This window comes from Lotus japonicus, chromosome 4, assembly GCF_012489685.1.
Source record: "Lotus japonicus ecotype B-129 chromosome 4, LjGifu_v1.2".
NCBI classification, from domain to species: Eukaryota; Viridiplantae; Streptophyta; class Magnoliopsida; order Fabales; family Fabaceae; genus Lotus; species Lotus japonicus.
Genome location: NC_080044.1, coordinates 10068154 through 10089333, shown reverse-complemented (window position 1 = coordinate 10089333; position 21180 = coordinate 10068154). Strand labels below are relative to the sequence as shown.

Genomic DNA, 21180 nt, shown 5'->3' with positions numbered 1-21180 from the left:
TTGTTGGGTTGAAATGTTTGGTTTGTCGTCGGTGGATCTGCGGTGAATCATGGCGGCCTGGACGGCGCCAGCTGGGCCGGGAATGAGAGGACGAGAGCTGGAGGCAAGGTTGTCTTGGCGTTTGCAAGGGCGGATGAAGGTTGATGGTGGATCTTGTTCCATTTCTTCTGGTTATTTCCTGCAACAGGGGAAGAAGGGAAGTAATGTAATGGTGTAGGATGCCTTTGGTGCATAGGGGACTAATATAGGAAGTAAAGGGATTTATGGTGTAGGAGGAATGAGTAATGGGGTTGGTGGTGAAGATTAATGGTGGTCAGAGTTGGTTGTGTAGGCAGTGATGGTGGTTGAGATTGTAATTGATGGTGGTCAGAGTTGGTTGTGTAGGCATTCTGCTGCTTGATAAGGGTGATCCAGGACTATAAGTTTCGGATCACTCCAGGACTTTAAGTTTCGGATCAATCCAGGACTATAAGTTCCGGACTGATTCATAATTAAATTTACCACCCCCCCTTTTTAAGACGTCCGAGAGTTGAAAACCCGGATTAATATGAAACTTCAAGATTCGTACCTCTAAAACCAGATACTGTCACAGACAGAAACGTGAAAATGCAGTGACAATAATATGGGACAAACAGACCTCGTTACAATACTGGAGCATTGTCTTAATACATGTAGGAAAATATTCTTGCTAATAATATGGTTACAGACATGGTTACAACATTACAAGCATGAATCATATTATCAATCTTCTGTTATGTCTGTTAAATCAAAGTTGGTAATAACACAAGGACCAATCCAAACAGTGTGTTCAGCCATAAATCTATCCAAACGCTCTTTATACGGTTTACACCATTCGGACTCGGGTTCTTCAACGTTGTATTCCCATTGGGGAGCAATTGGCGGCATAGGATGTCCAGACACCAACTTCAGCTACATTTAAGAGTATAGTAGTAAAATTAGATATATTTCAATATAAATTGTTTAACGTGACAAGAGAGTGTATTAATAAAAAAGAAGATATGTATTTAACTGAGGATATACCTGTACAAAGTGATTGGTCACATGACCAATAGCTATGACAGGATGTTCTAACGGTGGGGCGCCTCCTCTCATCGGAAGGTAAGTGTAACTAGATTTTAACGAGATGGAGATGAAAACCACCCGAAACCGGTTAGCAATAAGGTACCCCATCTCCGGTAGATGCATCCATTTGGCTTTAGTGGCTCTACCATCAGGAGGGAGAGTGAGACGATTGTGCATGGCTTGTACCACATCATAACCCCACATGCGTGTATAGTGTTTCTCATAGAGTGTGAGTTCTACAATCAGCTCTTCCCTAACCCGAGGCCAACCGTCCTGACCGTTCTGAAGGTCCAGCAATGCAGCGACGGCTCTGTATCCACAATTACCATCCCCGACAACATCTATCACTTCATGTATATATGGCCATAAAAAAGATGGCAACTCCGGTAAGTAGATTTTGGAGCCGGTGGCCGTCATAGCCTTCTTGTTCTTTGACTTAGGAGCTTGCGATGTTGGAGTTGTTTTAGGAGTTTTGGTGAGCCAAGGTTTCCTCTTGCTAGCTTTCGATTCTTGTTCTTTGGTCTGATTGTCAACATGTTCCCAATGTGAAAGGTCACGCTGGGTGGATCCTATTGATTGACCTCTGGGAGGTTTGGTTTTCCTCTCCTTGGACGATTGATTGTGCTTTATATTCACTTCAGGAGGACACAATGAACTGATTTGAGGACAATAAAGCTCTTTAAGCTTCCTTCTCAGCATACTTTGGCCCGCATCATCCAAGTGAAGGTATGAAAAACGGTAGAAAGGGGGGGTTTGAATAACGTTTTCAGTATAAAACTTCCACCTTAAAGATTTTGACAAATCTTTCGAGAACTTAAGTGCTAAAGATAAGAGATAGAAAAGCACACAAGGATTTTATCCTGGTTCACTTGATAAATCACTCAAGCTACTCCAGTCCACCCGTTAAGGTGATTTCTTCCTTCTTAGAATGAAGGCAATCCACTAATCAGGTAAGAGTTACAACTGCACTTGAAACCTACAAGTGACTAACAATTACACTGACTTAGCTCACACTAAGATTCACTCTCTTAGTCTTCTCTAGGATCCGATCAGCCTTGATCTCCTAAAGGAACTAAACAAATTGTTTATCAAAGAATTGTTTACAAGAGATTTGCTTCGAAAAAGCTAATAGTAAACTCAATGAATTTCAGATGAAAGAAAGCTTAGAAGAATTTGAAAATGTCTTGCGCGAATGTGAATGCTTCTAGCCGCTTCTTTCAGTCTTCAGCCTCTTTAAATACTCCAAGGATTAGGGTTGAGCGTTGCATGGAAAATGCTACCGTTGGAGGGCAGTTCTGGAAAATCCAGCTTCTGCTGTGTCTGAGACTGTTAGGTAGGTCGTCAGGAAGGTACAGTTGCTTTTGTACTTGGATAGCGACTTGACCTTTAAACCTAGGAGACTTCTGATCAGGGGAATGCTTCATATTGGAACTTGTGAAGCCGGTTGATCAGAGTCAGAGGGAAAGCCCAGATCCTCTGACCATTGTTTCTTCTGATTCTGAACTCAGAGGGAAGAACATGGTCTTCAGAGTATCTTGCTTCTGGACAACAGAATTTCACTAATCAGCTTCTGGATCTTCAGAGTCTTCTACACCATCAGAATATCTGAGCCTTCAGTGTTTCTTGGTTATCAGACTTTCTGGATCTTCAGAGCTTCTAGTGACTGAGTCCACATCAGAGTTTGTATAACTTCAGAACTTCTGAAGCTTTTCCACTGTTCATACTGAACATGGTGAATGCGAAAGCGTTGCTTGGGTCGCTCTTTATACACAGTGCTTCTGATTTGTGTGAGATTGAGTTGAGGTCAGAGCCTGTAAGTAGCACACTCAGAAAAACACGTTAGAGTACCACAATTGTTCATATCAAAAGGTTAACTTGTAATCATCAAAACATAGAGTTGTACTACTAGATCAAAACTTGATCTTACAATCTCCCCCTTTTTGATGATGACAAAACTAAGATTTTTGATGAACAATTCTTAAACATTAAACTGAATTCACTCAGAGTTTAGAGATATAGAATAAGACTTATCCTGATGTGAATAGTTTATCTTGCTCATTCTGAATTCAAGTCACTGCTTGATTCTGAGCTTAGCTCCCCCTGAATCTAATACTTGATGAAAACGTTAGTAAAGTCTAGATTCTGAGCTAAATGATATAAGAGTTCAGAGTGAAAAACTTATGACATAGATGAAAATCGAGTAATCAGAGCGCATAAGTAATCAGAGTCACGGACAAGGTATCCGAGTCTTGGGTATCAGAGTCAACTAGAATCACTTCAGAAGAAGTGAAATGTATTCCTTGTATTTGCCCAGTGACACATCTATGGTCATGAAGGTGGAACTCTTAAATTCTCCAAAAGAAAAAATAAATCACACTAACACATCTTACACATCAAAAACTGGGTTTACTCCCCCTTTTTGTCATAAGCAAAAAGCGTGGGGTGTGAAAAACTTAGCTTGAAGTACAAGGTACTCCCCCTTAGAGAAGGTCTAAGTTTAAAGAAAATGAAAACGATGCAAGAATCAGAGTTAGGCGAAATAAATAGAAGAGTTAATGCAAGAGAAGAACGTTTACCACCGGTCAAGGGAGTAAAGAGAAGGGTCAGTTACCAAGAACCTAACCTCGAGAAACTGTAGGAGCATTAACTTTCAGAGAGAAAGTAAGGCCTATATAAAGCGTTGGAGAGAAAGGTAAGCTTCACACCTCGAACAATTTTCAGTAAGGAAAAAAAATGGCGTCATACATCGTAGCACTAGAAGAGCTGAGGAAGAAGACCTTCGAGGAGGACTTGTTCCTTAACATCAGGCATCCAGAGGGTACAACGACCATCTCGGAGCTAACACGGACACTGCTGGAGGAGGACCTGCGTCCAGAGTTGAAGAGAGACCTGAGGGAATTTCTTGCCTTCGTGGAGGAGGTGCAAGAACTCAGCCGGCTTGAACTCAAGCTGCTGGAAGAAAAAGAGAGTTTGGAAGAGAAGCTCAAGACTGCATAAGAGATTCTGGAGAGGGATGAGCTAAAGAACAGGCTCAACAACATCCAGCATGCACTGGAGCGTCTGGAGAAGGATAGGTCAGAGCAGCGCCAGGAGTGCAGAAGAATGAGGAGGGATCCTCCATTCTAGATTTTAGGGAAAGAATGTATGATGTAAACATAAAGAATGTATGATGTAAACATAAAGAGATGATGAATAAAAAGATTTTTGCAAACATATGTGACAGAAATAATATATAGATATGCATAGATAATCACAAACGAACAAAGTAGAATAATTAAATAAAAAGAAAACAGAAGTTAACAAAAATAAAACAACGTTAAAGAAAAAGAAAAACGAAGAGATCCTAAAACTAGGGTTTATCAGTTCGACGCAGAAGTTCCATCATCATGTGCTTCATTTCAATTAGCATGGATTCATGAGTGTCAAGACGCTGTTCCATGATGTCGAGTCTGGATGAGCTTGACTGAGTAGAACCAGAAGGAACATTCTGAGCAGCTTGAGGATCTGGAATGGAAGTAGAAGCAGCAGGAGTAAACACTACTGGTGCAAGTGCTTGGCATCTAAGGGCTTCAGCCTCAGCCTCAAGTCGTTCTGCCTCTAATCTGGCTTGTTCAGCCTGAGCTGCTGCTTGACGTGCAGCTTCTTCTGCTTGAGCTTTCTTTCTCTTGGCTTCTTCAATAGCTTCAAGAAGCTTATGTCTCTGTTCTTGTTCATGAAGAGCCACCCTTCTAGCAAACCTTTGCTTTGCAGCCTCAATCCTCTCACTTCCCTCTGCATGCAGGAGCTGCATCATAATTGGAACTTGAGCCACCAGCCAAGTGCCCAGATTGTTCCACTCATCAGCCACACGTTCAGCATTCTCACTTAGGTCAGTCTGACCGTGCACATTGCGTAGCATCAAAGAGGCTTCATGATAGAAAATATTGATGCACTCAGAGAGAGATGTGGGTCGGAGGTGAGTATAAGGAATTATGGAGAGGTTGGTTTCAGGAGAGGCTGGGTGATTGCTGCTGTGAGCTTCAGAGGCACCTTGTGGAGAGCCAATGTTAAACATTTGAGCATTGGGTTCAGAGGTTCCAAGGTGAGGTTCTGAAGTTTCAACCAGAGGATGGGGTGATCTAACCGAGGATTGGTTAGACACAGATTATTCTGGTTCAGGTTCTGGTTGAATAGGCTCTTGTTGGTCAGGGGCAGGGTGAGCTTGTTGAGCCAAAGGGTCTGCCTTATGTAAAGGGTCGGCCAAGATAGGTTCATCTGGGTCAACTAGACGTTCAGGTCTAGGGCCAGGATATCTCCTAGGGCTTGGACAAGTGAGATAGTATTCTTCTAAGGTAGACACCTTTTCTTTTCTGACCTCCATGAATTTTCTAATGGATTCAGAGTTATTGGAGGGAGAAGAGTCAGCAACATTGGTTGGGAAGGATACAGGTGTAAAGGCTGTGGAAGAGTCTGTATCCGTGGGTCTGAGAGCCAGACGTTCTGATGCTCGTGGGACAAAGTGATCAGAGGTTCTGGGTCCAGGTTCTGTGTGGGTAGGCTCTGGTTGTTCATGAATGATGGGTTCAGAAGTTAAGGGGTTGTATGGAATGGTAAAGGGAGAGGTTGGTTCTTCTGACCTAGAGGGTTGATTTTGGAGCAAATTCCAGAGAGGTGCTTCAATAGGGGAAGGTTGAAAGAACGAAGACCTTGGGGAATGTGGTGGAGAGGTGGTTTGTGCAGCTGGTTGGAACTCAGGAATAGGAGTGAGGGGATTTGAAGAGTGTTTGAGCATGGCAGATATGGGGAGTGCATCAAATAAATTCAAATCATCATCAGAAGCAATTGCAGACTTACTTGAATGTGCTGATGATCTTGTCACTCTGGCAGGAGGTTCAGTCCTTCTGACCACTTCAGCAGCTGGTTCCACCCGAGTAGGCTTCACCACGATTCTGACCTGCTTCTTCTTCTTCTTAGGAGGACCATCCTCATTATCACCATCATCACCATCATCAGGCTTGCTGGTTTCATCTTGCTTTCTCTTGGATTGACCAGCCTTCTTCTTTTTGATCAGAGGGACATCTGATTCCTCAGAAGATTCTTCTAGGATCATCTTCCTCTGAACTTTCTTCTTGGGAGGAGAAGGAAACTCTGGAGCTGGCGGCAGTCTACTGAAGAAGTCATCGAGATCAATTTCGAATCCTTGAGCCCTTAGGTCTTCAACATAGCACCTAATGGCGTCAGGATTGTATGCCTGTGTCCACAGAGGGTAGTCATTCAGAGGCATCCTTCTACTTCTGATCTCAGAAGATGTGTCTTCATGGGCAGGAGCAATCTTCTTCTTGATTAGGCCCATCTTCTTTAGAGAATTTGCAGTGAAGACATCACTGACAATGGTGGTCAGATCCTCTGTGCATCCAGCATTTATCAGATCTTGAATGAGGCCACTCTCAATGAAGAGATCAGACAAAAGTCTCCCGAAGGGAATATACTTGATCGCTGACTTGATGGAGGCAGTGGTACGAGATTTCCGGATACATTCCTTCAAGTAGGAGAACAGGAAGTAGGGAAGGCAGATCTTCTTCTGGTCTTGGATGAAGAACAACATCACCTTCTGGTTGAAGTTGATGTAGTCTGGGGAACTGCCCTTTGGTCTCTGGTTTATGCAGTGGAGCAAAATTTTGTGCCAGATCCTGAGCTTGGGATGAAGGTCCATCACCTTGTAATTCGTCTTGCCCGGTTTGTAATTGGTGTACAGGGCCTTGTTGATCTCATCCTTCGTCTTGGGTTTCAGCTTCGATTCCGTGAATTGGAAACGATACCCAAAAGCAGTGTCTGCACCCAGCAAATTCACGAAAGACTTCTCTGTGATGATGATCTTTCTTCCAAGAATGTGAGATACCACCTGAGTATCATCGCAGTCGGCGTGCTTCCAGAATTCCTTGATCAGTTTATCATACACCGGTCCTCGAAGTCTGTTGAAGTAATTTCCCCAACCTTGAACTTGGACTTCAGGACGAAGATCATACCCATTTGTAGCCAGGTTGTCGAGGTCGAATCTCCATTCTGCCAGGACTTGAAGTTCCTCAGAAGCATATACGCAGTGAACGGCACAGCCCCGTTCTGCAATTGGAATAATCTGCTCTTGAGCTTGACCTAGATCTTGAGTCGGATTCCCAGGGCCCCTTTGACCCGTTGCTAGACCAACTACCATGTGAGGGAACTGGGTTGCATCTGCAGTAGCTCTTCTGGTTTGACTCACCATTTTTGAAGCGGTTGAAGGTTTGAGGTAGAAGATGAAGGTTGAAAGATGAAGAGAGATCGAGAGAGAAAACGAGGGTAAGCGGTTTTGAAAAAGCAGAGAGAGAGAGAGTAAAAACCGGAAGTGAAAGAGATCGTGTGTGTATAGTGGGTTTTGACAAATAACCGTTGTTGATTCAAAAAGCACTTTAAGATCAACGGTTGAAAATTAAAGATAGATAGTAACAGTAAATACACAAATCACACACAGGAGAGAAGCACATCTACACGCAATCATAACAGACTGTCACACGGGCACAAGGAACTATGCATCAGAAATACTGACACACGTGTTGCTGTCTCAGCTTCAGAGTCAGTACCAGTGGGTACACACACTCTGATTGAGTTACCTTCTGGACTAGACATCTTCTGATCAAGAAGTATCATCGTGAGAGGTTCTGATCCATCTTCACTCTGGACAAAAGTCCATGTTCAGATTTTTCAGAATAAAATTAAATCTATCCTCTGCTAAGGGCTTTGTAAAGATATCTGCCCATTGATGGTCAGTATCAACAAACTTCAGAAGAAGTACGCCCTTCTGTACATAATCTCTAATAAAGTGATACTTTACCTCAATGTACTTTGCCCTTGAATGCAAGATAGGATTCTTACTCAATGAGATTGCAGCAGTGTTATCACAATAGATTGGAATATTGCTCTCAAGGATCTGATAATCCTCCAGCTGATGTTTCATCCAGAGCATCTGAGTGCTGCATATTGCTGCTGAGATATATTCTGCCTCTGCAGTTGATAGTGCAATGGTTGATTGCCTCTTGCTTGCCCATGAGACTAGATTGCTTCCCAGAAATTGACAATTTCCAGAAGTACTTTTTCTCTCTGTTCTATCTCCAGCATAAGCAGCATCACAGTAACCTGAAAGCTTATACTCTGATGTTTTCTTATACATCAAGCCAAGGTTAGTGGTGCCTTTCAGATACCTTAGGATCCTCTTAACAGCAGTTAAGTGGGTTTCCCTTGGATCTGATTGGAAACGAGCACATAAATGAACACTAAATAGTATGTCTGGCCTAGATGCAGTTAAGTATAGAAGTGAACCTATCATGCCGCGATAGAGCTTCCGACATACTTTACCACTTTTATCTTCTTTCTCCAGAATGCATGTAGGATGCATTGGAGTCTTGGCCACTGTAGATTCCAGCATATTGAACTTCTTCAGAAGTTCTTTAGTGTACTTGCTCTGATGGATATATGTTCCTTCTGGTGTTTGATCAACTTGTATTCCCATAAAGTACTTTAATTCTCCCATCATACTCATCTCAAATTCAGCCTGCATCATCTCAGAAAATTCTTTGCATAGAGATTGATTAGCAGAACCAAATATAATATTATCAACATAAATTTGCACAATTAAGATATCATCTTTATAAGTCTTGCAGAAAAGAGTTGTATCTACTTTACCCCTTACAAACTCATTCTCCAGAAGGAATGAGCTGAGTATCTCATACCATGCTCTGGGAGCTTGCTTCAGACCATAGAGTGATTTCTTCAATTTGAACACATGGTCTGGTTTCTTCTCATCTTCAAAACCTGGGGGTTGATGAACATAGACTTCCTCGGAGATATAACCATTTAGGAAGGCACTCTTCACGTCCATCTGATGTAGAACTATGTTGTGATTTACTGAGAAAGAGATCAACAGTCTGATTGCCTCCAGTCTTGCTACTGGAGCAAATGTTTCAGTGTAGTCTATTCCTTCCTGCTGGCTGTAGCCTTGAGCAACTAGCCTTGCCTTGTTTCTGACTACATTTCCTTTCTCATTCAGCTTGTTTCTGAATACCCATTTCGTTCCAATAACATGGACACTCTCAGGCTTCTTCACTAAGCTCCAAACATCGTTCTTGGAGAATTGATTCAATTCTTCTTCCATGGCCAGAATCCAATCCTTGTCCTGAAGAGCTTCATCTATGGACTTGGGTTCAATTAAGGACACCAATCCTTTCAGACTGAGCAAGGTCTCTTCAGAGGGTCTGAAGGCAGATCTGGTTCTGACTGGTTCGTCTTTGTTTCCCAAGATCAATTCCTTAGGGTGAGCTGCAGTGATTCTGCTCTTCTTCAGAGTTTGTGAGTTAGAGGGACCAGCTTCTTCCTCTGGTTCATCTTCCTCTGGCTCAACTTCCTCTGGAGCTTTGCCTTTGTCAGAAACATTAATGCTTAAATCAGCAAACTTTTCAACTAGCTTTGACTGGTCAGAGTCAAGCTTATCGTCAAATCTAACATGAATAGATTCTTCAATAGTCTTAGCATCAGTATTATAAAATCTAAAACCTTTAGATCTATCAGAATAACCAAGTAATAGACATTTAGAAGACTTAGCATCAAATTTATGCAATCTATCCTTAGTATTGAGAACATAACAAACACAGCCAAAAGGATGAAAATAAGAAATGTTGGGTTTTATGTTCTTCCACAATTCATAAGGAGTCTTATTCAGAATTGGTCTCACAGAGATTCTGTTCTGAATGTAACATGCTGTATTTACTGCCTCTGCCCAAAAGTGCTTAGCCATGCCAGTTTCTTGGAGCATGGTTCTAGCCATCTCCTGAAGAGTTCTGTTCTTCCTTTCAACAACACCATTTTGTTGAGGAGTTCTGGGACAAGAGAAATCATGTGCAATTCCATAGGAATCAAACAGACTCTCAAATTTGTCATTCTCAAACTCTCCACCATGGTCACTTCTGACACGCACAATCCTACAAGCCTTCTCGTTTTGCACTTGAGCAATGAAGGTAGAGAACACAGCATGAGACTCATCCTTGCGGGTTAGAAACTTTACCCATGTCCAGCGGCTATAGTCATCAACGATAACCATCCCATATCTCTTGCCACCTATAGACTCAGTTTTCACTGGTCCAAAAAGGTCGATATGCAGAAGTTCTAACGGCCTTGAGGTTGAGACAACATTCTTTGCCTTGAAAGGGACTTTTGTGAATTTGCCTTTCTGACATGCTTCACAAAGAGCGTCTGAAGCGAACTTCAGATTGGGTAAGCCCCTGACAAGGTTTAGCTTGCTCAGCTGAGAAATCTTTCTCATACTGGCATGCCCTAACCGTCTATGCCATACCCACTGCTCTTCATTAACAGACAGAAGGTACTTCACATTCTGAGCCTCCAACTCAGATAATCTAATCTTATAAATGTTGTTCTTCCTCTTGCTGTTAAACAGAACAGAGCCATCGATTTGACTTACAGCCCGGCAGGACTTTTGATTGAATATAACATCATAACCCTTGTCAGCTAATTGACTTATAGACAATAAGTTATGTGTTAAGCCGTCTACCAATAACACATTATCAATGCATGGACTGCTATCTACACAAATAGTACCAGTACCAACAATTTTACCCTTTTCATTTCCTCCAAAGCCAACTTCGCCTCCAGGCTTAAGTTTCAGCTCTCGGAACATACGCCTTTCTCCCGTCATGTGACGCGAGCATCCACTGTCCAGATACCATGATTGGTGTTTCAGTGGAGCTATCAAGGATATCTGCAACATAGATAATCTTGTCCTTAGGTACCCACTTTCTGGGTCCTTTCTTGTTAGTTACCCCAGAGGTTCTGATCACCTTGGGTGTCTCAACATGATATTTTAAAGGAATATTTGCATGATATTTAGACATAGAGAAGGATCCCTTTTTAAGAGGGTTTTTAGCAACTTTAGCAGGTAAAGGATCAGGCAATATGGTACCAGAGGGAACAAAGCATTCATACAAGGATTTAGCTTTAGACACAGAGGGCTCATTTCTAATTGGTTTAGAATAGCCAATGCCATGCATTCCATTTCTGCTTACGCCATAGATCATTGAAGCCATTAAGCTTCTATCCACGCTTTTAGCTAGGAATCTTTGAAAAGACTTTTCATACTTAGATTCATTTCTACAATCAGAGGCATCACAGGCAACAATTTCTTCTAACTTAGCAATCTGGTTCTTAAGCACAGAGTTAGAATTGATCAAGGCATGATTATCATTTTTCAAATCAGAAATAATTTTCTCATGTTCAGAAGAAGTCTTCGAAACAGCAGATAAGTTCTTTTTCAGCTTCTTATGCTTAGACAATAAGGAGTTATACTTATCCATGATATCAGACAATGCATGTTTCAGTTCAGAGGTAGAGAAAGAAGCGAATACCTCATTTTCATCGTCTGAGTTAGGATTTCCTTCTGATTCTGAGTCAGAGTCAACAGCTCCCTTTGACTCTGCTTCCTTGTCTTTGACAATAGCCATGAGTCCTTGGACTTCACCATCAGAGTCAACATCCTCTGACTCTGATTCATCAAATGTCACCATCAGACTCTTCTTTGTCTTGAAGTGCTTCTTTGGCTTCTTGTCCTTCTTCAATTTTGGACAGTCACTTTTGTAGTGCCCTGATTCTTTGCACTCAAAGCATGTGACTTCCTTAAGTGAGGACTTCTTCTGACCTGAGGATTCAGACTTTCCTTTTGCCTTTCCAGAGCCTTTGTATTTGCTCTGCCTGTGCTTCCAGATGCGATTGAGTCTCTTGGAGATCAGAGTCAGCTCATCTTCATCAGAATCTTCTGATGCTTCTTCAGATTCCTCTTCTTCAGCTTGAAGAGCTTTTGACTTCTCAACCTTAGCCTTTTCAGATTTAGATTTCAAGGCTATGGACTTTTTCCTCAGATCTTGCATCTCTGAGCGCTTCAGCTCATGGCATTTCAAAATGCTGATGAGTTCTTCTAAACTCATATTCTCAACGTCTCTCGTGAGCTCTATTGAAGTCACTAAAGGCATCCAACTTTCAGGAAGACACCTGATGACCCTTATGACATGATCTTTTGTTGTGTAGCTCTTGTTGAGAGGTCGTATGCCAGCTACAAGCAACTGAAATCTGGAGAACATTTCTTCAATGGACTCATTTGGCTCCATGATGAAGGATTCATACTTTTGGATCAAAGACAATGCCTTTGATTCTTTGACTTTCTTGTTTCCTTCATGAGACATCTTCAGAGATTCGAAAATGCCTTCCGCAAACTCACGATCTGTAATCTTCTGGTACTCTTCATAGGAAATAGCACTTAGAAGAATTGCTCTTGCTTTGTGATGTTGTGAGTACAGCTTCTTTTGATCTACAGTCATCTCTGACCTTGGGATCTTCTTGCCATCTGCATCAACTGGACGCTCGTAGCCATCCACAATAATATCCCAGAGATCTGCATCGAAACCCAGAAAGAAACTTTCCAGTCTATCTTTCCAATATTCGAACCTTTGACCGTCGAACATAGGAGGCTTTGCATTGTAACCATCTCTTTGAGTTTCACTGGTGGTGGCAGCCATTGTTTTTCACACCGGCCCGGATCACTGAACACTGTTAGGTGTGGTAATCAGAACTTGCGCTCTGATACCAATTGAAGGTATGAAAAACGGTAGAAAGGGGGGTTTGAATAACGTTTTCAGTATAAAACTTCCACCTTAAAGATTTTGACAAATCTTTCGAGAACTTAAGTGCTAAAGATAAGAGATAGAAAAGCACACAAGGATTTTATCCTGGTTCACTTGATAAATCACTCAAGCTACTCCAGTCCACCCGTTAAGGTGATTTCTTCCTTCTTAGAATGAAGGCAATCCACTAATCAGGTAAGAGTTACAACTGCACTTGAAACCTACAAGTGACTAACAATTACACTGACTTAGCTCACACTAAGATTCACTCTCTTAGTCTTCTCTAGGATCCGATCAGCCTTGATCTCCTAAAGGAACTAAACAAATTGTTTATCAAAGAATTGTTTACAAGAGATTTGCTTCGAAAAAGCTAATAGTAAACTCAATGAATTTCAGATGAAAGAAAGCTTAGAAGAATTTGAAAATGTCTTGCGCGAATGTGAATGCTTCTAGCCGCTTCTTTCAGTCTTCAGCCTCTTTAAATACTCCAAGGATTAGGGTTGAGCGTTGCATGGAAAATGCTACCGTTGGAGGGCAGTTCTGGAAAATCCAGCTTCTGCTGTGTCTGAGACTGTTAGGTAGGTCGTCAGGAAGGTACAGTTGCTTTTGTACTTGGATAGCGACTTGACCTTTAAACCTAGGAGACTTCTGATCAGGGGAATGCTTCATATTGGAACTTGTGAAGCCGGTTGATCAGAGTCAGAGGGAAAGCCCAGATCCTCTGACCATTGTTTCTTCTGATTCTGAACTCAGAGGGAAGAACATGGTCTTCAGAGTATCTTGCTTCTGGACAACAGAATTTCACTAATCAGCTTCTGGATCTTCAGAGTCTTCTACACCATCAGAATATCTGAGCCTTCAGTGTTTCTTGGTTATCAGACTTTCTGGATCTTCAGAGCTTCTAGTGACTGAGTCCACATCAGAGTTTGTATAACTTCAGAACTTCTGAAGCTTTTCCACTGTTCATACTGAACATGGTGAATGCGAAAGCGTTGCTTGGGTCGCTCTTTATACACAGTGCTTCTGATTTGTGTGAGATTGAGTTGAGGTCAGAGCCTGTAAGTAGCACACTCAGAAAAACACGTTAGAGTACCACAATTGTTCATATCAAAAGGTTAACTTGTAATCATCAAAACATAGAGTTGTACTACTAGATCGAAACTTGATCTTACACCAAGGTATTGAAATGAGCCCACAAAGCCTCAATCTCTAGCGGCATGCATCCACTGTTTGAGGTTTGACTCTCCACAACAGGCACTTGTTCCCAAGAAAGTATCTTCCAGAATGGATCAACTGCTGCATACGGAATTGAGGCCATACTCTGAAGTGCACAAGCGCAAGGTAGTCCATGAGTGACTTTCATCACGCAACCGCATTTCTCACCATGACCCCAAAATCTGTTTTGTTCATCATACATTAGGTGAAGTGCATGTTTAGCAACGAATCCTCTCATATTCTTATACATTGGAGACTTGAAACGGTGCTCTACAATGTTAATACTGCGCTCAAACGATGCTTGTATTGCATTGTGGCGTACAATGGTCAACCTATCAATTGCTTCCCATGAATCGCACAGGTTACCCTTGCCGTTCCTAAGCATCTTCTTCAAGCTTGCATGTGCACTTTCAGCCCTGCATACAAACATGAAGCTAGTCTATCAAGCCTATCAAATGCATACAAAAAATGAAACAAGCCTATCAAATGAATCAATTCTATCAAATGAAACAAGTCTATCAAATGCATACAAAAAATGAAACAAGCCTATCAAATGAATCAATTCTATCAAATGAAGCAAGTCTATCAAGATTGCATGTGCGTAGTACCTGTTACTTGTTGTCGTTCCAAAATGCTTCACTCTGTTTGTCCATGCCTTCACAAATTTCTCCTTGTGAACCAACCAAGTGTCATAAATGTACGATGTGAACCTTGGATGATCCTTACACATATCACACATGTCGCTCCATTCCTCCTCAAATTGTGTAGTTGTTTCCGCATATACCACTTCATTCCACTTTTGCATCACTAAGGCTTTAAAATCCGTTGTGTCAACCCACAATTTGCACTTTGCCTCAACATTCTTGTTTATGTGGAATAGGCATAGTAAATGGGTAGCCTCAGGAAAAATATTCCGAACAGCACTGAGTAAAGCCAATTCCCTATCAGTCACAATCACTCCAGGTAAGCGGGCAGGGTCAGCAAGTAGAGATTTCATGCACTCCAAGGCCCAAACATAGTCAGGTGTGCGCTCACGAGTCATGTAGCAAAATGCAATGGAGTAAGTCAGACCAGTAGAAGTGAGGCCAACCATTTCAAGCAATGGAATTTGAAATTTGTTTGTCTTGTATGTGCAATCCATGATTACCACGTGAGGGAATGTGTTGAAGAGTTTAATAGCATTAGGATGAGCCCATAAAAGTTCCATAATGACACCCGAATCTTCTTCATGTCTTTCAAAGTGAACATAGTTGGCTTCTGCCAACTTCTTCAGCAAATATTGCATCTCTGTAAGTGGCCCGCGGTCTAATTCTTTAACTTTTTTGATGCGATTATACACTTGAGTGATGGTAGACAAGTTACCCGGATTATTTTCCTTCAAAGTGGCCAACATGTGTCTCGGTGGGACCCAATTGTTATTCATGCTGTCGACTTGAACCTTCTCTTCTTCTGTTAGTCGACCAGCATAGGAATGGCCAACCAAAGATCTAGCTGGTTCATGGTTGTGTACCCCTTCCAACACTTTCAGCCACCAATTTTTATCACCCTCCATAGGTCGTCCTTTAAGTTTAAAAGGACAATCACATTTTTGTGATCCGGTGGAGTTGTACTTGAAGGACTTAGGGTCCTTGTACGGGATGTACACACCATGCTTCGAGCACCGCAGAACAATATACATATTTCCACCTTTTCTGGAATAATCAGACCTTCCAGTCACAATCGCATATCCATTGTCCTTCCCAACATTCTTAGCCCATTGTTTAAGGTCATCAACAGTTTCAAATATCTGTACAGGGGTAACATATCATTTTAAAATTAGTAATCAATTCAAGCATCACTAAACAATAATGTCATTATGGTATACGCAATGAATACCTGATCGGTCGACCATAAATGAGTGGTATCCACACTTATAGGCCGAACATTATCTTGTTGTTGAAGCAACATTCCTTCACTGACATCATTATCTTGTTTTAGAAGCAGCATTTCATCATCATAGAAAAATGTGCTCGTCATACTGCCTGCATAAACCAATCTGCCACTGGTTAACAGTCCGTATAATGAACATTCGTACTAATCCGAGACTATAACTCTCGTACTAATCCGAGACTATAACTTTCGTACTAATCCGAGACTTGAACATTCGGATTTATGTCGGGGCAGAAAAGTTGAAGTGATGGTGGTGGCAAAAAATGAAGAGAAATTTAAATGGTAGAAAATATAAACAAACGTATATTATTGGCAAATTATAATGGATGCAATGATACATACCAAGGTGGTGCTGGTTGATGAAGGTTGTTGTTGGTGGTGCATGAAGGTTGTTGTTGGTGGTGCAATGATGGTGGTGGGGGGTTGAGGGGTAGTAAGAAAAGAGGAAGTGAGGGAGTGAGGGTGATCAGAAGTGAAATGTAATGGGGGGTGGTTTGGTGGTTGAGGAGTTTATGCAGGCCATAATGGTGGTGAGGTAGGTGAAGCTATGGAGTAATGGTGCTGAAAAAGGTGGTAGAATCTGTCAGAGGTGTCCGGAAGTTGAAGTTTCATACTAATCCAAAGGATGAAGTTTCATACTGATCCGAAGGTTGAAGTTTCGGATTATATCTTGAAGATTAAACTTCATTACAAGGGTTTGTGTTGTTGAGTGCCAGGTTTTGGTTTCCATTACAAGGGTTGATTATTAGGGTTGGTTATAAAAGTTATTGATTTTTAAAATTATTAGGGTTGATTATAAAAGTGAAAAAGAAAAAAAAAATGTTAAAGTGAAGATAAAGCTCACAAATTATTAGGGTTTAGGGTAAAAGTGAAAAATAAAAAAAAAATATACGTTAAAGTGAAGATAAAACTCATACTAATCCGAAATAGTAGTGCAAAATACATAGTCCCCTAATATCATAATAGTAATGTCAACAAAATGCTCATACAACTAATGTCCCCTACTGTCCCCTACCCCGACGACCTCCCCTACCCCTACGACCTCCCCTGGCTCCTGCCCTGCCGTCCTCCCGGCCACCTGCTGCCCTGCCGCCCTCCCGGCCACCTGCTCGGCCACCTGCTCGGCCGCCGGCTCGGCCACCTACTCGGCCACCTGCTCCCAGACCTCCTCTCCCAGCAGCGTAAGCAATGCCCTGTGTCCCAGCCAAGTCCTGGAGGATGCGAAGTGCTCTCTCCGTTAAAGCGCGGGCCTGTGTGCCTGGCAGCAAAGCATCATTCACCTCAAGTGACAACTCAAGGACTTCTAAAGCCCTACGCAAAGCAGCCTGAAAGTAAATAATAAAAAAAACGCTGTTAGTAAATCACATACAGAAAACCACAAGTGCATAAAGAAAATAGAAATAAAATTTAAAATTTACCACGGCACTGAGATCAATCCTCCTCTCATCCGGTATGATGAAACAATGAGACACTCTAGCGTACCAATCCATGTAACCGCCCACAGCCTGTCCCTCCTCTATAGCAGGGTCGCCCTCAGGGAACAAGTACTGCACATAACCTGCGAATGCCGCATCAACAGCCTCAGCTGCGGGAGATCTATCCATCTCACTAGGGTGGCGCGGGATCGTCTATATATACCCAAACTGTCGCATGACCCGCTCCGGAAGATGAGGTCGCACAGCAGGGGGATAGGGACACCGAATGTAGCTGAGAACAAAGCCCTCTCATCCCGCTGTCGCCATTCCCTGTGGGCCTCATATGGAGTCCAAGTGACGTCGTCGGCCGTCAACTCATCAAGTAGTACTCGCCTCTCGTCAAGCCTAGCATGCCCCGACCGTGACTCTGTCCACCTACGAGCTCTGGGATGGTCCTCTGTGTAAGCCGGGTTCGCATACCGGCGAACGAGCCTGTCTGGAAAGTGCTCAAAGACCCAGGCCATCAACAGGGAAGTGTAACCGCCCATCTGTTTGACCCCGCTGCGAGAAGACTGTCCAAGCTGGTCGTACAACGTGGCAAGGGCCATGGCGCCCCACGCGAACTCCGACACCCGCTCAAGATCCTGTAGCATGCCTATCCAACGGGCGGAGAATGAGTGCCCCCCACTCTTGTCGGCGAACAATGTCGCGCCAACAAGATGCATCAGGTACATCCTGGCTGCATGCTCGTACCGCCACTCTACATTACAATGTAATACCAATTATGATTAAGTAAATATAAATAATAGTTGGAAAAAGTTCAGATAATGAATGAAACAAACCTGCAACAGCTTTCGGGTAAAGGTCTCGCAAGAAGCTGAACCTCATAGTCGGACCCCTAAGCTTATCAAACTCAGCCATGTACAAATCTGCATCCCCCCCTAACAGCAAAGCGCAGGTCTCTGCCACATCATATCTCGAGGCCACTCCTGGAGTGTAGAATCTCCCACCAACCGGGATGTGAAGAAGAGCAGAGACGTCGTCAAGGGTGACAGTCATCTCCCTAAATGGCATGTGGAAACTACTAGTCTCCTCGTGCCACCTCTCCACAAGGGCCGATATAAGCCCTGGATCCGTCTCTACATAGCTGCACCTGACCAGTGGATACAGTCCGCTCCTCTCCACAATCAAGCGGACCTCCCTGTAATTGTCCCCCTCACACGTCATCAGCCCGAGCTTCGTACCAGCAGTGGCAAGCCTCAAATCACCTCGCTCAGAATAACGAGGGTCAGTGGTGCCTAGTAGGGTATGCCACGTCCACGGCGCTATGTGATCCGGGTAATGCTGCAGAAGTGACAACTCAACCGGCCCACCAGGAAACGGTGGATCTCTCTGGAGCGGCGGCATATTCGGATCCTCTACCTCTACATCCTCACCCTCAATCTCAGACTCAGACCCCGACTCCGACTCCGGCTCCTCAACTGCATCAATATCAAGTGAAGAGGTGGAAGGCTCAACAGTATCGTGGGCGGTAACCTCAGGCGTCGACTGAGGAGAAACCTCAGTAGCAGTAACCTCAGGCGTCGAGAGAGCAGGAACCTCAGTAGCAGGAACCTGAGTAGCAGGAACCTCAGTAGCAGGGGCAGGAACCTCAGTATCAGGAACCTGAGTAGCAGGAACCTCAGTAGCAGGGGCAGGAACCTCAGTGGTCGCCTTCGGAGCCCCCTTCCTAGCACCCTTCCTAGCCCGCTTCCGAGAAGTCGACACATCTGTATCATGATCACCTCGCCTATGAGAAGCGTGGAGATAGGCACGACGATCGGCCAACTCTTCAGACGATACCCTCTTAGTTTGCTTTGTCCTCGCCATAATCTATCAGAAAAAATAAGGAAAACAGATTAATAGCTATGTAATGAGTAACTAACTAGTTGAAGCAATCCACAAGTATACACAGTAAACTAATGTTATGAAATTTCAATACAATTCAAATAATGTTATGAAATTCAAATGTGAAATCTCAAGTTGGTTATGTCCTTAACCACTACCCTAAGATAGCCAAAAGCATGGAAATTATCTTCACCCCATTCATCTTATCATGAAAAACAATAACAGAAGCAATAGGAGAGACAGTACTGAATCTCTCAAGTCCGAATCTTGAAGTCCTGAACCAGTCCGAATCTTGAAGTCCTGAACCAGTCCGAATCTTCAAGATTCGAAGTACGAATATCCCCAAATTCGCACCTCAGAACCCCATATACCCCAGAAATCACAATAGGAATGAAATTTCACCAAATCAACTCATAAAAAGGGATTCGAAACCTAACCTAATCTGAAATACCTAAATTTGAAACCCTAAATTTGAAATCACAACACCAACTCATCAAAATACACATGATTCAAAATACAAATGATTCTTGGTCGTGGATTCCAACAAATTACCTCAGTGTGGTCGGTTTTGAATCACAGATGATTCTTGGTTGCTTTTGGTCGTGATGTGTGGGTCGATTTGGGTGCCTCTGGGTCGCTTCTCCTGAACCAGTCCGAGAGTTGATGTTCTGTCCCGTTACAAATGTGAATCTGAATTGATAGTTTTGTTCTATTATTAACTGAGTCCGACATTTGAAAATTCGGAGGAGTCCGAATGTTATACATTCGGACTAAAACACGGAGGGGCAATATTGGTTTTTCCCCACTTTTAAATGGGGTGGCAATTTTAAACCCAGGGGTGGGAAATCTAATTCCCCTCCTCGATCCTTCTTCCCACAATCTCGATGCCCATTCTGTCCTCCTTCATATCCTCGACAGGAATATCCAGTTCAATCAATCGCAATTCTTTCCTATAAACGGATCTGAAATCAGTCTCATCCCTCCTACTTGTTTGAATAAATCTGGGTGGTGGGCATCGCAAGGGGTGAGGCACATATCTGAAAATCTGGGATGATCAATTTTAGGTTTTTGGGTTTGTTCTATTGGGGGGTGGGGGGTTGGTGGTTGGGTGAAAAAGAGGGAGAGGACTGAGGTCGTGGTGGTTGTAGGTGAGGGCGGAGATTTTTGCTCTATATGCTTCTTCTTCTCTGGGTCGTTGGGATTTTCGATTGGTTGGGGTTGGTTTCTGGGGTTTTGGGGGTTGGTTTTTGGGATTTTGGTGATTGGGGGGTGATGGTGGGGGTGGGGGCGATGGGTTCCTAGGGACGAGATGAGGTTCTAGGGATGGGGATGGGGTTCCTCTATTCTGGGGGTTTTGTTTTATCTATTTTGGATTTAACTCACATCATTCCTCTATTTTGGATTTTTTTCATTTTCTGGGTTTGATGATGAGTTTGAAGATCAAGATGAAGATGAAGATGATTGAAGAAGGATAAAGGGGAAGAAGATGAAGATGAATAAGAAATTTGAGTTCTTGTATTTTTTTTTTTTGAGAGCAAAGAGAGGTTATTCATTAATAATCAAAAGAAGAACGTTCCAAAGGGAATGAAAGAAACAAAACCACAAAGCCACCCACAAGCCAAAAACAAGCACCCATGGAGAAAAAGTGTAAAGATCCTAACAAAACTTCGCCAGAAACCATGCCTTCGTTGCGCGCGTGAAATACGGGCCGGAAGGAGAGGGGGGCTAGACAACTGCGGCTCAGCAGCGAGATCCACGCTCACCGATTTGCGAGGACGACCCCTAGGCCGACGAGAGCCACGTTCTTTGTATTTTTTAACTTAATAAATAATGTAATTTTTAATTTTGAATTTGTTGTCATCAATTTTGTTAAAAACAACCTGATGTCCTAGCCGATGTTGTGACATCTGCCTTGATGAAGGCCAGGACATCCGCCCCTGCTGGCATGCAAGTGGGTC

At 42.9% G+C, this 21180-nt stretch overlaps 2 protein-coding genes across 4 annotated transcripts; both read right to left on the bottom strand.

Annotated features, from left to right (window-relative positions):
- Positions 1-737: 737 nt before the first annotated feature.
- On the bottom strand, positions 738-1201 carry LOC130710125 (uncharacterized). The gene is made up of 2 exons (XM_057559275.1): positions 1042-1201; positions 738-930 (listed from the first exon to the last, which is right to left on the bottom strand). Exons 1-2 carry the CDS (start codon positions 1189-1191, stop codon positions 742-744), a joined length of 339 nt encoding a protein of 112 aa, XP_057415258.1. The 5' UTR covers positions 1192-1201; the 3' UTR covers positions 738-741.
- A 15617-nt stretch (positions 1202-16818) lies between these two features.
- LOC130715518 (uncharacterized) lies at positions 16819-20063 on the bottom strand. 3 transcript variants are annotated; one of them, XR_009011682.1, is made up of 3 exons: positions 19775-20063; positions 17339-19207; positions 16819-17245 (listed from the first exon to the last, which is right to left on the bottom strand). XR_009011682.1 is itself a non-coding variant. In XM_057565624.1 (2 exons), the coding sequence occupies exon 2, from the start codon at positions 19202-19204 to the stop codon at positions 18101-18103; it is 1104 nt and encodes a 367-aa protein (XP_057421607.1). In that variant the 5' UTR covers positions 19205-19207; positions 19775-20063; the 3' UTR covers positions 17289-18100. The 3 variants fall into 3 exon arrangements, 1 of the variants encoding a protein (XP_057421607.1); XR_009011683.1 differs by lacking the exon at positions 19775-20063 and having other exon boundaries at positions 17339-19539; XM_057565624.1 differs by lacking the exon at positions 16819-17245 and having other exon boundaries at positions 17289-19207.
- Positions 20064-21180: the final 1117 nt, after the last annotated feature.